The sequence below is a fragment of the Sphaerodactylus townsendi genome, linkage group LG05 (genome assembly GCF_021028975.2).
Source record: "Sphaerodactylus townsendi isolate TG3544 linkage group LG05, MPM_Stown_v2.3, whole genome shotgun sequence".
In the NCBI taxonomy this organism is placed as follows: domain Eukaryota; kingdom Metazoa; phylum Chordata; class Lepidosauria; order Squamata; family Sphaerodactylidae; genus Sphaerodactylus; species Sphaerodactylus townsendi.
Genome location: NC_059429.1, coordinates 119,258,319 through 119,273,383, shown reverse-complemented (window position 1 = coordinate 119,273,383; position 15,065 = coordinate 119,258,319). Strand labels below are relative to the sequence as shown.

The 15,065-nt window shown below is 46.6% G+C and overlaps 1 protein-coding gene across 1 annotated transcript in view; it reads left to right on the top strand.

Annotated features, from left to right (window-relative positions):
- Positions 1 to 14,135, top strand: part of LOC125433398 — a 36,229-nt gene extending 22,094 nt beyond the window's left edge. Inside the window, exons 2-6 of the mRNA XM_048497900.1 lie at positions 6,068 to 6,202; positions 7,639 to 7,728; positions 10,935 to 11,108; positions 11,814 to 11,962; positions 13,958 to 14,135. Of these exons, the coding sequence (XP_048353857.1) occupies positions 6,068 to 6,202; positions 7,639 to 7,728; positions 10,935 to 11,108; positions 11,814 to 11,962; positions 13,958 to 14,135 (726 nt within the window). The remainder of the gene's footprint in view (positions 1 to 6,067; positions 6,203 to 7,638; positions 7,729 to 10,934; positions 11,109 to 11,813; positions 11,963 to 13,957) is intronic.
- Positions 14,136 to 15,065: the final 930 nt, after the last annotated feature.

Below are 15,065 nucleotides of genomic sequence, written 5' to 3'. Positions count from 1 at the left end.
AAAGGTCGTTTCCCCACTTACCATCTGCTGCACGCTATTCTCGCCAAGTAGCGCGGGGTCCCGCGGCACTCCCCACTACAGGGGCGGTAACAACGCAGCCACCCTGACGCTGCCACTCTCGCGCCCCCTCAGCATGCATCATTCCTGGCGCTCCTCAAAATGGCGCCTTTTGATGACCCCCCGCTCTGTGCGGGTTCGTGGGGAAGCCCGGGAGAGCGCCAAAAATGATGCACGCTGAGAGTAGCGTGCAGCGAAGGGTAGTCGATGGTAAGTGGGGAAACAACCAAAACTTATTCCAGGTCCTGGCAGTGAAAAGTGCCATGAAGGCTGACTTACGGTGACCCCACAGAGTTTTCAAGAGGAGAGAAGAGAGGTGGTTTGCCATTGTCATCCTCTGTGAAGTAGCCCTGGACTTCCTTGGTAGTCTCTCATTTGAGTATTAACCTTGGTTTCCAAGATATGATAAGATAAGGTTAGCCTGGCTATCCAGTATAGGTATTTCATATACTACAGAACAGGGAACTGTTCTCTGACATGCTGTTCTTTAATTCTCTTTGCTTGCATCCAGGAAAAAAAGACAGTGAAAAATGAGGCAGTGATTGGTTGAGCTTCTCCAGTGTCACAGGAGGGCAAGGCTGCTATTGGCTGAGAAGTGATTGTATAGGGAGATGGACAATTCAGAAGACTCAGGGAATGAGGAATAGAATCCACAGTTTCAAATAAGGATTGTCTTGGAAAGGCAGCATCAGAAGGAGAGGTCTTGGAACGGAGGATGGAAAGAGTGGCTGATTCAGAAGGAGAAGTTCCCTCTCTTTCAGAGGGAAATGTATTGAAATGATATGGAAAAGTGGGAGAAACTGGGCAGGTTTGCATTGCCAGGAGCTGCAGAAGTGACATATTTATCTGGGATAGCAAAATGCCTCTAGTTACACTGCGATGCATTATATTCCAGATGACACTTTTAGATGCTAGGTGACTGGAAGGGGAATAAGGTCTCTGCACGCTGGCTTTTATGCACCCGTCAATTAATCACATGAGGGTGTGGACAGTCCCATCTCCGTGACAGGGGTTAAGCTGGATGACTTTCAGGTCCCACATTCTAGGCTGACATGATTGAGTACCTGTCGTCCTCTACTCCAGTTCATCACGTTAAATCTGGTTCATTACATCTGGTTGCACCAGTCACATTTTGTTAGAGCTCTGAACAACAATTTGTCTTCGTGGCATTTCACTGGAAGAAACCTGTTACCCACTTAAGGAAAGACACAAAAGGAAAGAAATACCTTGAGCAGGAACAGAAATGATGACGTATGGAAAGGAAGAACCCCGGCTAAATGAGAAATGTCAGGACTCTTTACTCATTTTCAAATAAAAATGCCATTAGGTCCTCCGCGTTTCTTAGTAGAGAGGAATGTTTCAGGGGCAGTTCTTCTGAATTTGATTTTCTTTAGAAGGGGCATGTTCGATGCCTCTGTAGATTTATTTGAAAATATATTCATATAGAACACCAGTGGAAGTAAGAGGCATAAAAGTAAGTAAGGTATAAATGTGTATATGGATTCGGTCACCCCTTGCAATCAATATTTTCCTTCTTCCCAAATGCTGAAGGCTTAAAGGATAAATAAGGTGGCTACTGAGGTTCCTCTATATCAGTGATGGCAAACCTTTTTGAGACCGAGTGCCCAAACTGCAACCCAAAACCCACTTATTTATTGCAAAGTGCCAACACAGCAATTTAACCTGAATACTGAGGTTTTAGTTTAGAAAAAACGGTTGGCTCCAAGGCATGCGTTACTCAGGAGTAAGCTTGGTGGTAGTCGGTGGCTTTGCTGTGAAGCAACCATGCATCTCTTCCAATGGGTGAATCACGACCCTAGGAGGGTTTACTCAGAAGCAAGCCCCATTGCCAACAACCGAGCTTACTCCCAGGTAAAAGCATCGTGCTTTTGTTCTTTGCATGAAAATCATTGGGGTTTAACAGTGCTTAATAGGGTTACCTACACTGCTTCCCCAAATTCGGTCTTAGGTTTACTATTAATAATCGAGCCCAGCGGCCCAGGCCAGCCTAGATGTGGGGGGGGGGGGCACTCTGTTGGCACGTGCTCACAGAGAGGGCCCTGAGTGCCACGGTTTGCCACCACTGCTCTGTATCTAGAGGCTTCCAACTTAAGAGGAGATTTGACAGAAGGATACTAGCTTAGTGGTAGACAACTACGTAGAGGCGTAGCTATGGAAAATGGAGCCTGGCGCAAATTTTGAGTTTTGCTCCCCCCCATGTTCGTTTGTGTTTCTTGTATTTTTTAGGTTTTTTCAGTTTTAGGCCTGCAGGGGGCGCAGTTTTTAGGCTAGCAGCATCAAAATTTCAGAATACCTTTAGGAGACTATCCTGATGATACCAGCCAGGTTTGGTGAAGTTTAGTTCAGGGGGTCCAAAGTTATGGACTCTCAAAGGTGTAGTCCCCATCTCCTATTAGCTCCCATGGGAAACAATGAAGGCTGGGAGCCCCCCCCCCTTTGGGAGTCCATAACTTTGGACTCCTTGAACCAAACTTCACCTAACTTGGGTGGTATCATCAGGAGAGTCCCCCAAAAACTCTTTGAAATTTTGGTGCTGCTAGCCTAAAAACTGCACCCTTTGCAGGCCAAAAACTGAAAACATTAAAAAATACAAAAAACCTAAAAACATTGCTGCCCCCCCAGGTGCGCCCCCGGTGCAATGCGCACCCCCGGTCCCCTTGTAGCTATGCCTCTGCAACTACAACATTCATTTGAAACTCTGAAGGACAGTGGCCAGTCAGCCTAGAAAATAGGGCTGTCAATCTTTAGGCAGTGGCTGGAGATCTCCTGGAATTACAACAGATCTCCAGGTGACAGAGATCAGTTCACCTGGAGAAAATGGCTGCTTTGGAAGTTGGATTCTATGGCATTTATACCCTTTTGCAGTCCCTCCCCTCCACAAACTTCACAGTTTCAGGCTTCACCTCCAAAACCCAACCAGGTTTCCCAACCAGGAGCTGGCAACCCTATGTCTCTCACAGTGTCTCTCACCAGTTATTCTGGAGGATGAACAACAAGGCCAAGGCCTCCTCCCCAAATTACCTCATGACACTGGTGTTCAGAAGTTTACTGTTTCTGTGTGCGGAGATTTCCTTTCGTCAGCAAGGCCAGCAGCTGCTGATACCCTCCATGAGTCCTCCCGTTAAAGCCGTCTATGCTTGCAGCGATTCTCACATTTTAATTGCTTGTATAAACCCATACATCCGCTATTTGGAGCAGGTGCAATGGTTCACTTATTAGAAGCCATCATGGGGCAATTTCCCACTGGCGATTAATCCTGGGATAGTCACCCGAAATATCCAGGTTTCCTCGCAATCTCCCCACTGCCGAACTGCAGAACACAGATCAGTCCCATTTCTGGCGCTCCCTACCCCCCTTTTCACGGGATTTTCCTGGACCTGCTTGTATATGCACCTTTTTGAAAAAACACTCCAATGGGAGCTAATAGGAGATGCAGCTACACTTTTGAGGGTCCATAACTTTGGCCCCCATGAACCAAACTTCACCAAACCTGGGTGGTATCATCAGGGGAATCTCCTATTGGTACCGCCCAGGTTTTGTGAAGTTTGGTCAAGGAGGTGCAAAGCTATGGACTCCCAAAGGGGGTGCCCCATCCCCCATTGTTTCTAATGGGAGCTAATAGGAGATGAGGGTTACACATTTGATAATCCATAACTTGGCCCCCATGAACCAAACTTCACCAAACCTGGGTGGTATCATCAGGAGGGTCTCCTAAAGATACTCTGAAATGTTGGTGCTGCTAGCTTAACAATTGCACCCCTGACAGCAGGCACCCCCCACCCCCCAAGGGGCAGGCCTAGACGTCTTTGCTAGAAAAAATGCTGCAGTGAGGATGTTGGAACCTGGATGAAAAGGTGCCAATTCTTTTGAAACTTGGTTGTATCTAGATTAAATTTTCAGTGGGAATTCAGCTATGAACAGGAAGAGTGGGAAATATGTGTCCCTTCACTGAAAAACTTTCAGACACACTTGCCAATTAAGAGGCCTTCTCGAGCATGATATTCTTTGGAATACTATTCTAGTGGAAGCAACAAGACTCAATTGGGGGTTGGACTTGATGGCTTTGGGGGTCTCTTCCAACTCTATGATTCTATGAACTGTGCAGTTATCTAAACTATTGTTCAATCTGTCGGCAACTACACTACAACTTTGTGGCATTTCAAACTCTTATCTATGGCAGGAATATAAGGAACATTTCTCAGAAGCTAGTTTGAATCAAGCTAGAACAGAAAATCTGGATGTAGAAATGGCATATAATCATGCCATTTTTAATAGAGTTCTGATAATGATTGAAGATTATGTTCTAATGCTGGGTGACTCTCATTGAAAACATTTGATTTTCCTGAACCAAGGATGGCAGCCTCCAGGTGGGATCTGGGGATCCTCTGGTATTGCAGCTGATCTCCAGATTACTGAGTTCAATTACCCTGGAGAAAAATCAGCTTTGGAGGGTGAACTCTATAGCATTATACCTGATGGAGAACCTTCTCCTACCCCAGTTTCCATCCCCAGATCTCTTGTCGTTTCCCAAGCTAGTCCTAACTCTGTATAGGACAGCAAGAATTCAGTTTAGTATCATCTTAAAGACCAACAAGATTTCCAGGGTATAAGCTTTCAAGACTCAAAACTTTGATGAATAGACAATTGACTATCAGATTCTTATACCCTAAGCTTTGTTGGTTTCTAATTTGCTCTTCTGCTGCAGACTAACACAGGGATCCATCCTTCATGTGCACGTGGTCTCCTCCCAATGAGCATTCATTCCCTTCAGGGGAATCTCCTCGTAATACACACATTTTACCCTCCTCTGAACTCACCATGCCTCAGCTGAGAGAAGCCCCACAGCTTTCATCCTGGAAAAGCTCAACTCCCCCTTCTTCACAGAGAAAGTGAAAGGAAGAAGTGTGTGTTTTGCTTTTTGCAGGTTTTCTTGCTCCTCCTGGCTTTCCCTGCCCACACAACAGCAGTTCCTTCAGCAGAGAGAGAACCAGGAAGTGGGGGAGTAGGCAGAAGGGTGAATCTGCATGGCTGGAAGAGGGGGCTTCGCAGCAGGAAAAACCCACTGCAAAGGGCACAGAAGATGAAGAACAGTTGGATTTACATCCCCCTTTCCAGCAAGGAGACTCAAAGGGGCTTACAAACTCCTTGCCCCTCCCCCCTCACAATAAACACCCTGTGAGCTAGGTGGGACTGAGAGAGCTCTGTTGAGCTGCGACTAGCCCAAGGTCACCCAGCTGGTGTGTGTGGGAGTGTACAGACTAATCTGAATTCCCCAGATAAGCCTCAACAGCTCAAGTGGCAGAGCGGGGAATCAAACCCGGTTCCTCCAGATTAGAGTACACCTGCTCTTAACCACTATGCCACAGCTGCATAAACAGCTGTAAGTGCACAAAAGGCCTATATGTTTACTGTGCACTCTAATTTGAGGCTCCTCCTGGTTGATTTAAATGCTGTAAATAAGTCTGTGAAAAATTTAGCAGTTTCCCCTTTAAGTTTATATAGCAACAAGGAAGTGTAACAACAATTTCCATCACATCTCAAAGAAAGCTCAAACCAGGAGTTAATGCATTTCCTGACAGCGGAGCTAATTCTAAATCTCTGATGATACTAGTTTAGCTTCTCACTGGTTGCGATGCTGGCAGGGAGACCTGGGCACGATACGTTCAGAGGTCTTATCCTGACTTCTTGCTCAGCTTTGGCTAAGTCAGAGAGATTTCCTGCTAGCGGTCGGAGCTCCAAACACAACCACCCCGTATTTCAAAACTGTACAAAGCTCTGCATACTTGATATCTTGTAGGCTCTTGCAAGGCTTCAAAGGGAGATTATATTCACTGGGCAGGTTGTCGATAAAACATAAAATATGAATGAAATAGTAATTTTTATGACTGATACTGTAGATGCATTTGTCATGAGTCTTCCTGTAGGCGGATAAAGAGGAAGAGACACCCCGATTTTTTTTAACAAAACTCTTCTTTTTTTCCCTCCCAAGCTGAGCCAAGAAAAAATCCTGAAAATTATGACGATGGTGAAGAACAAAAAAGTGAGCATTGACGAAGCCTTGATTTTGGCAGAAATAGAGAGAAATGTAGAAGAAAAAGAGGAGAATCCACTGCCGTGTTTGGGGGTAAGGACGCCCCCTTTTTTCTTATGCAACAATTTTACTAGAATGATATAGGTGAAGCATTCTGAGCTTGCAAATGTACCTGTGCTATGTACCTATTTACTTGTGCTATGTCTACCTATTTACCTACAGAGTAGCTTGCACATTCCTCAGTATTCTGTCACATTCTTGTGTGACCAAGGACTCTTCTGTACATGCAGAGTAATGCACTTTCAATCCACTTTCGCAATTCTTTGCAGGTGGATTTTGCTAGTCCACCCAGCTTTAAAGTGGATTGAAAGTGCATTATTCTGCATGTGCGGAAGGGGTCCAAGAGACAGAAACCAGGGACTGAGAGACTAAAAACACCTGTTTAATTCTCTTGAGGGGGTCAGTGTGGTTGCCTGAAGCAGGGTTTTGCCCCCAGCCCAATGGGATTCCCTTTAATTTCCTCTAACAGCTGCCGAATGAATGCCTACCAATTGGGAAAAGTAATTAGTTGGGTTTAGAAGCACTGCTGCCATATTGACCCTCTATCCCCAAAATGGGGAAGGCAGGGCAGCAGACTGTGCGTGGAGAGGGTGCCGTGAGTCCCAGAGCTGTTGTGTATTTGCTGCTTTCAGCAAGGCTGTTTGCCTCCCAGTGGGGGTTTCCCATGGTTTTCCATTTGGAAGGAAAGCCCCCTGCTATGAGGTGGTCCCAGCTGTGCCAATCTGATCTACCTGCAGCTGTGCCAATCTGATTGCCTGCAGGTGGGGTATTGAAGCAGATTCAAGGGTTTGGTGCTCAACTTTAAACCCCTTAATGATCTGGGGCCTTCATTCTTGAGGGACCACCGATGGCAGACTGCCAGAAAATGGGTCCAGGCAGAAGGGCATTGTATAAAAAATATGCAGAAGGGCATTGTATAAAAAAATAACAGCACTGCTCAGCTCAGTGTCCCCAGATCAGCTAGAGTTTCCAGTGCAACTCAGTAAAATGGATCATCGCCAAGATGCAACAGACATTGTACTGTACCCTTCTAAACAATAATTTGCTGGTACAGCGGCTCATGGAATTGGAAAAGCTCTCAGACAGCTCTTAGGAGAGCCGTTGCAAGTGTTCGTAATTTGCCAAGACCCTCAGTCTGCAAATATAAAGTGGATTAAGCGGGCAGCTTTGATTTGTGAATCTGGAATAACTTACTTGTTTCCCGTTCTATCCTGAAAGGTGTGCCCTTTATCTGTCTTGGCTGGTTTGCCAACAGGGCCTTTCTTCCCTCTTTTACACTCCAAGCTCTCATTACTCACAAATCATAAGGATTTGTGGATGCTGAGCGCTTCCAAAAATCAATCCATTAAGGTGCCACAATTCAACCCAGGGCAGCTGTGTTGCAAATCATGGAAACACAAAAGGGAATGTTGCCGTAAGATGAACAGACGGAGCCCAATGACTTATTCAAGCCTGCTTATCTTTTGCAGGATCTCCAGGACTTGCCAAATAGGGGCTCGCAATTCAACTTTGTCGTCTACAAGTATAAACACTACCGATGGCAGAAACGAATTTTGCAGGTAACTTTGTGAACAGACACAACAGTTAAGGAAGAGAGCCTTATGATTTATGCAGTTTCACGTCTAGCCTCAACAAAAGGCTACAGAGGATGAGGAATTCCCAAATTTTGATGTCAAGGAAACAGTTCCATACAAGCCAAAGATCCCTATGTATCAGCAACTGCCTGATACATCTTTGTCCCTCTTTTTGTTTTGGGCTCACGTCTTGATAAAAAGTTTGTCTCGGTTTTCATCGATTTGCCTCAGTTTTCATCGATTTGCAGTAAGGTGCAGGGGTTTGTGGAGAAAAATCACCTGGACAAAGCTGTTGCAGGCCGTGTCTGCAACTTGTTTAATGACAATGTCTTGCCCCATTTCAGACAAATCTTAAAGAGGTCGGAAACAGACCTCTTTGGACAGCTTTCTGGTGCGACATTGGTCCACTGGCTCTGAAGCTGGTCCTAGTGTTATTGTTTGTTGCTGTTTTCAGCATTAAACGCTATGTTTATTCACCAAAAATGTGTTTTTGGTATGTTTTTTGGAGTGCCTAGAACAGATTAATTGGATTTACATTAATTCCTATGGAAAAGTTTGCCTCGGTTTTCTTCAGTTTTGGTTTTCGTCAATTCTTTTCCGACGGATTACCAATGAAAACCGAGGTTCCACTGTATGTGTAAAGTGACACCAAGTTACAGCTGTCTTATGCAACCCCAGAAAGGGGCTTCCATAACAGGTGAGAAATGGTGGGTGGGGGTGGGGTGGGGGTTGCCATTACTTTCCTCTACAGAGTCTTCCTTGTGGGTCTCTCTTCCAAGTGCCAACTCTGCTTAGCTTCGAAGATCTGAAGAGGTTGGCCTTGACCGTGCCGCCTTCCTTCCCTGGATTTTAACGACCTGCTTTAAATATTTTATGTTTTCATTATATTTTATCTTGTAAACCACCTCAGGAAGAGATGGCATAGAAATTTTCCAAATAAACAGATTTTAGACATCTGTGAATTTAATATGGCTTGCCAGCCTTCATGTGTGATGGCTGACATTCTCTATAGATGGAATACACATTTTTAAAAAACCCTGATCCAACAGCACAATTCTACAGGGAAGCCTGAATTGAGCAGTGGAGGTGGTGCAAGGGGTACTCTCAACCAATGGACGCTGGTGACCAGCTGCCCCTCAGTTTCATGGTGATGAAACTTGGAAGTTTGGGTCGCTGCTGAGCTGCACTGGCATCCAACTGAATGCCAGTACGGGTGGGAGCGAGGGACATTCCTGGGTATGAAGCTGAGGTTAGTCAGCTGCCACCACAGCTTTGCAGGGAGGTATGCTGCTACCTGAGGCTCTCTTGGGTGGCATAAGTCCATTTAGTCTTATGGAGGGCTTTTGGGTGGCATAAGTCCATTTAGTCTTATGGAGGGCTTTTCAGTGGCTTGGTGAGGGTTTTTTTTTGTATTTTCTGCCTCCCAGTGCTGTTGGAAAATCCTATGGAGGAGGTGGGGTGGCAGGGCAGTTCGGTACCAGAGCCGTCCCTGGCTGCCTTGGGCTGTGGATTGGGCTTCCCCTCTCCTTTGGTTTGCACCCTGTCAATCCTAATCCATTATGACTTGGTGATTTGCTATATTCTCATTTGCTATCTTCTTCATTTGCATCTCTGGCTATCTTCCTGCTGAAAGTTGGAACTACTTAATAATTAGCTCAGGAAATGGCCGAGTGTTGGCTGAGTGTTGCTGCCTCCTCGGCCAGTCTGGATTTTTTTTTCTTCTTTTCAGCCGCTTGCTACATTCTTGCAAGATGATTAGAAATCAATCCTGTGTGCTGGAGCGTGACCGTAGGTGCTCCAGCCTGTGATTTTCATTGCTGACTGTATCCCGCTGCACAAACAACTCACAGCCAAGGAGGAACTCTTTATCTGAGAGAAGGCTCCTTTGCTTTTTGTTTATTGGTCATTTCCAAATGGAATTATACCAGCTGTGCAGGCAGCCACCAGAGGGATTGTGTGACTTCTGCATTTGATGGCAAGCCATTCCAGCAGGTTCCCAGGATGAGGCAGGCAGCTGTTCTGGCAACTTATAAACAGTGCGTTCATTTGTGCTGAATTCTGTCTTGTATCCCTCAGCAGCACAGTCACCACCTTTGGGATGCATGAGTCAAAAATGTTCCTGGGCCATCCCAAGCCCATTTACATTCTGCTCAGCCCATTGGATTTGATGAATTTAGAAGGACATGGGGCTGCCTAGGACAGCATTGCTCAACATCTAATCGGAAGCAGTGAAGCAGTATTGGCCAGCAGCACGCTGCTTGTATTAGCTGCAAGAGACTTCTGCATGAGAAAACTAAAACCACAGACACACACACAACATGCAGCAGTGGCATAGTGGTTAAGAGCAGGTGTACTGTAATCTGGAGGAACCAGGTTTGATTCCCTGCTTTGCTGCCTGAGCTGTGGAGGCTTATCTGGGGAATTCAGATTAGCCTGTGCACTCCCACACATGCCAGCTGGGTGACCTTGGGCTAGTCACAGTTCTTCTGAGCTCTCTCAGCCCCACCTACTTCACAGGGTGTTTGTTGTGGGGGGGAAGGGAAAGGAGTTTGTTAGCCCCTTTGAGTCTCCTTAAAGGAGAGAAAGGGGGGATATAAATCCAACTCTTCTTCTTCCAGCCCTTACCATTAAGAAGTTCTTCCTGATGTTTAGGTAGACTCTTTTTCCTGCACGTGTTGCTGTCATTATATAGACCTGCCAGGGGCTATGTGAAGGCACAGTTGTCCTTCACTCAATGGAGAACTGTGCAATTCCTATCAGACATCAGGACTTGCCCATCTTACCCTTTGTGTACCGTGATATCACATGGTAAGTGACACAACTGAGTTAATCCTGTACAAAGAAAGGCTCTTGCCTTGGGTAGAGCAGGACGTTAGAAAATTTAAAAGGAAATAACACTTCAGAATGATAAATCGATGCATATTTATCAAAAGAAGGGATAAGGAAGCAGCAGACAGAATCAATCTATATCCAGTCACTAACTTTAATAAATACGTTACGGTGACTAAGTGATGAAGAGAATGTTTGTCTTGATTATAATCATCAATAAAAAGATACATTTTTCGCAATCAGTCTTTTCACCAAGTGGCTGCACATGTTAATTTAAGGAGAGGTTTTTGGCTCATTGCCGGCGGAAAGAGGTGGCCGTGACAAATGCTTCACCAGGAAACATCCATGTATTTTCCCCCCAGATTGATGTGAACACAAAGACCATTTTTAACATTGAGAAAGGGATCATCAAAAAACAGTTCCCATTTTCCCAAGTGAAATCTTGTGCCTACAATGAAGGAAAGCGGTTCCGGATTGGCTTCCATGGACACCAAGACTATGAACTGGAAGCAGCATCCACGGAAGATAAAAAGACAGTAAGTTGAAAGGAAGGGGTTTAGTTCTATGCCAGTGGTTTTAACTTTTAATTCATTACCACCTAAAAGGAAAGCAACGTTATCATCAAATGCCTCCCAAGCCACAAGTAGAAAATAAAACGTAATCAGTACCTACGGTGCAATCCCAAAGGCCACACCCTCCCAGGTCCACTGAAGGTCCACTGAAGTATGAAGTACTCTTTTAGGATTGCACTGAAAAAGCAACGCTCCAGACCAGGCAACTTAATTGGTACAGGTCATATTATATCAGAATTATTTATTTTCATTGCACTGAACTTATGGGAAGCATAGAGAAACCATATGATTTACCTGTTAGGGTTGGGTTTTTTGGGTTTTTTTAAAGATGTTTAACTATGGGCGTTTCCCCACTTGCCACGACCCCCTGTATGCCGCGCGCTGCTCTCAGCGTGCGTCATTTCTGGTGCGCGCCTGGGCTTCCCCATGACCCCGCGCGGTCATCAAAAGGCGCCGTTTGGAAGAGCGCCAGGAATGACGCACGCTGAGGGGACACGACAGCAGCAGCCTCAGGGCGGCTGCATTGTCACCGCGCCTGTAGTGGGGAGTGCCGGGGGATCCCACGCTACTTGCCTGCAGTAGCGTGGGGCAGAAGGTAAGTGGGAAAATACTCTTTGTCCAGATCATTGATATGTAAAACAACGTACTTTCTCTCATTTAATTTCACAGATAACACACCTTGTGACTAAAATTATACAGAACCATGCTTGCGAAACATCTGCAAAACCTTGCTGCGACCGACCTCGTGAGTGTGAGGTGATTCATGAAGGGCTGTTGGATTTGCAGACACAGACAGCGACCTCCATTAAATGGGTGAAGTACGAAGCCTAATAGTAATATAAGCAACAGCAGCAGGTTATAGTGCTTTGAACGCTAGTGGAGGATTTTTCACAGGCCTCAGATCTTGACTGAGGGCCTGTTTTTCTCTTGAGGGAAAGCACAGTTCCTTAAAAAAACTGTTTAAAAAAGAGTTCTAACAGGAAAATTTCAATGTATTCTTTTTTTTCCAATATTAGACGAACTGAACCCTTCTAAATTTGTTGAAGGAAATGGGCTTCAAAGGGTGTCACGTTAGTGGGATTCCACTAAAAGTAGTTTACAAAAGAATCAGTAATGAGTTTTAATTCTGAATGGATAGTGAATGTTGAGGTCCTCCTGAGCAGCCCCCGAGACCTCTGAAAAACAGAAGCCTCATTTGAAAAATGCCTGGGTCAGAGAGAATCTGGAATATAGTCCAGAGTTTCCTTTTGTGCTGGGTGACCTTGGGCTAGTCACAGTTCTTTCAGAACTCTCCCAGCCCCGCCTACCTCACAAAATGATGTGGGGAGGATGTAGGGAATTGCAAGCCATTTTGAGATTTGTTATGGCTGAGAAAGTGGGATATAAACACCAACTCTTTTTCTTCTCTTTTTCTTCAGTGGTACTATTATTATTCAGTGGTACCATTGTAATCAGAATAAAGCAAATCAGTCTTTGCTGGAGTTTTTCAGATTGCCACAATTCTACATTGTCGTCCTTTGCATGTCTACTTCCTCTACCTCCTTTTGTCCCTGTCCCATTGAAAAACGAAAAAAAAACTGCAAAAATTGGACTAAACATGACCATGCAGAATAGACGGGTTACCAGAATGGCTGTGTCAAAATAACTCCTGGGCTGAGATCCAACGTTTCCTGTGTGTACAAGCAAAACACACACAGTTCCATGGAGGCTGGGGAGGAAGAGAAGTGCTATGATTTCACTTTCAGCTTCAGTAATCCGGTACACTGCATTGGTTGGCCGCTGGTGGGGCTCTCCGGACATCTTTTTGGGACTGTGGGATACTGTCTCTCTGTGTGAAAGAGGAATAGGAAGTGTGGTTGTGGATGACAGCTCGAGTTTGACGCAACAAGATGCACAACTGGAACGATAATGCCATGTTGCTACATAACAAAAACTATTCATGCAATGGATAAAGAAACGAAGGATGATCACAAATGTTAAACATTCTACATAAACAAAATGCGAACTTCTTGTTAGATTTCGTTTAGATTTAGAGTCATGGATATGCCCAGTAGTGGGTGTGAGTGAAGTTTATAGAAACTTCCCAAAAGATAAAGGTAAAAGGTAAAACTTACATTTATTCAAGCATCTCCAGTTCACAGCTTTGTTCCAGGAAACAGGTAGATAGAAAGAAACCCTAGTCTAAAGAGATTACTTTCCCGATGACAAGTGGGTATAACTAACGCGCCATCACGTGTGTGCAGGTGAGAGGATGCTACAGTGGGAAAGGCCCCACTGTGGCAGGCTGCCATTGACCATGCGCTCAGGTCAAAGGCTATAACAGAAGTGAAACCAGCATGGGGAAGAAAGGAAGTTAGTGGGCGGTCTCCTGGCCCAGACAAGGAGGGCAAACAAGAGAGGCAACATCACAGCTAGAGTGATATACACAGCACCCCCCAGTGTCCAGGCATGCAGAAGTCGCTTATTCCAATACTTCTATCATTACTGGTGCTCACTGATGGAGAAGTTGCCCATGACTGCAGTTATAGGTGACTGAATCGCTGCTTGCCCAGCACAAGCTGATCTGACATCAGGTGTTAAAAGCTAATCAAGGTCAACCCTGGGCAATATTTAAATGGGATACGACCAAGGAATCCCAGGGTTGCTGTGCAGAGGTAGGCAACGGCAAACCAACTCTGAATGCTTCTTGCCTTGAAAACCCTGCCAGGTAACCGTAAGTTGACAGCACCTTGATGACAAAACAAAAAATCAGTGCTAGCGTGGAGCTCTAACCAGCAGACCATCTTTCCATTGTGTCTCTTTTTGATCTCCAGACACTTCGTGCAGCTCCGAAAACAGGAGCTGAACTTACATTGCATCGACCAAAATGAGATGGGGGTGGCAGTTCCTGGAGTGAAAACAATCGACTTGTCAAGGGGGGAGGTGGTTGTCAGCAAGGAAGACGGTGTGGGTGCTTTCTCACTTCAAACAAAGGAAGAGAAGTATCTGTAAGTGTTCCCTGACTACAAACTCAGAAATCCATGCCTGGAGATCTATGTTGTCCCAGCTGGGGTCTTTATTTAATAACATCTGTTTTGTGCTTTATTCATGTTGGGAGGAATGGACTGGGCAATGCCGCTGAAGGCTGGCACAGATTTTGGAGCTACAGCAAAGGGCAGTAGAGGGACTAGGGGTAGATAGGATGCTCTCTAACCTTTCCTTTGTCCACTCCTGCTGCTGTCCTTTTGTTACCCAGAATGCCATTCTTAGGGGTTCCTTCTGGTCATCCTTTCATCTCTGTCCCTCCCTTTGCCCACCACAAGGACTAGACATGTCTCCTACAATCTCTCTCCATCCTAGCTCAGATTGACAGCTAGAAGCCTGTACTCTGCCTTTCCCATCCAGTATGGAGTTCTCTTAATGATAACAAAGTTTTTTCTTTTCTTTATTGCACCAAGCACATGGTCTAGTTCAGGGGTCTGCAACCTGCGGCTCTCCAGATGTTCATGGACTACAATTCCCATCAGCCCCTGCCACCATGGCCAATTGGCCATGGTGGCCCCCCCCCCACCCCCCCCCCCCCAAAACCCCCCCCCCCCCCCCCCCAACCGCCCCCCCCCCCCCCCCCGCCCCCCCCCCCCCCGCCCACCCCAAGCCGTCCGCCCCCCCCCCCCACCCCCCCCCCCCCCCCCTCCCCCCCCCCCCACCCCCCCCCAGCCCCCCCCACCCCCCCCCCCCCCCCCCCCCCCCCCCCCCCAACCCCCCTCCCCCCCACCCCCCCCCCCCCCCACCCCCCCCCCCCCCCACCCCCCCCCCCCCCCACCCCCCCCCCCCCCCACCCCCCCCCCCCCCCACCCCCCCCCCCCCCCACCCCCCCCCCCCCCCACCCCCCCCCCCCCCCACCCCCCCCCCCCCCCACCCCCCCCCCCCCCCACCCCCCCC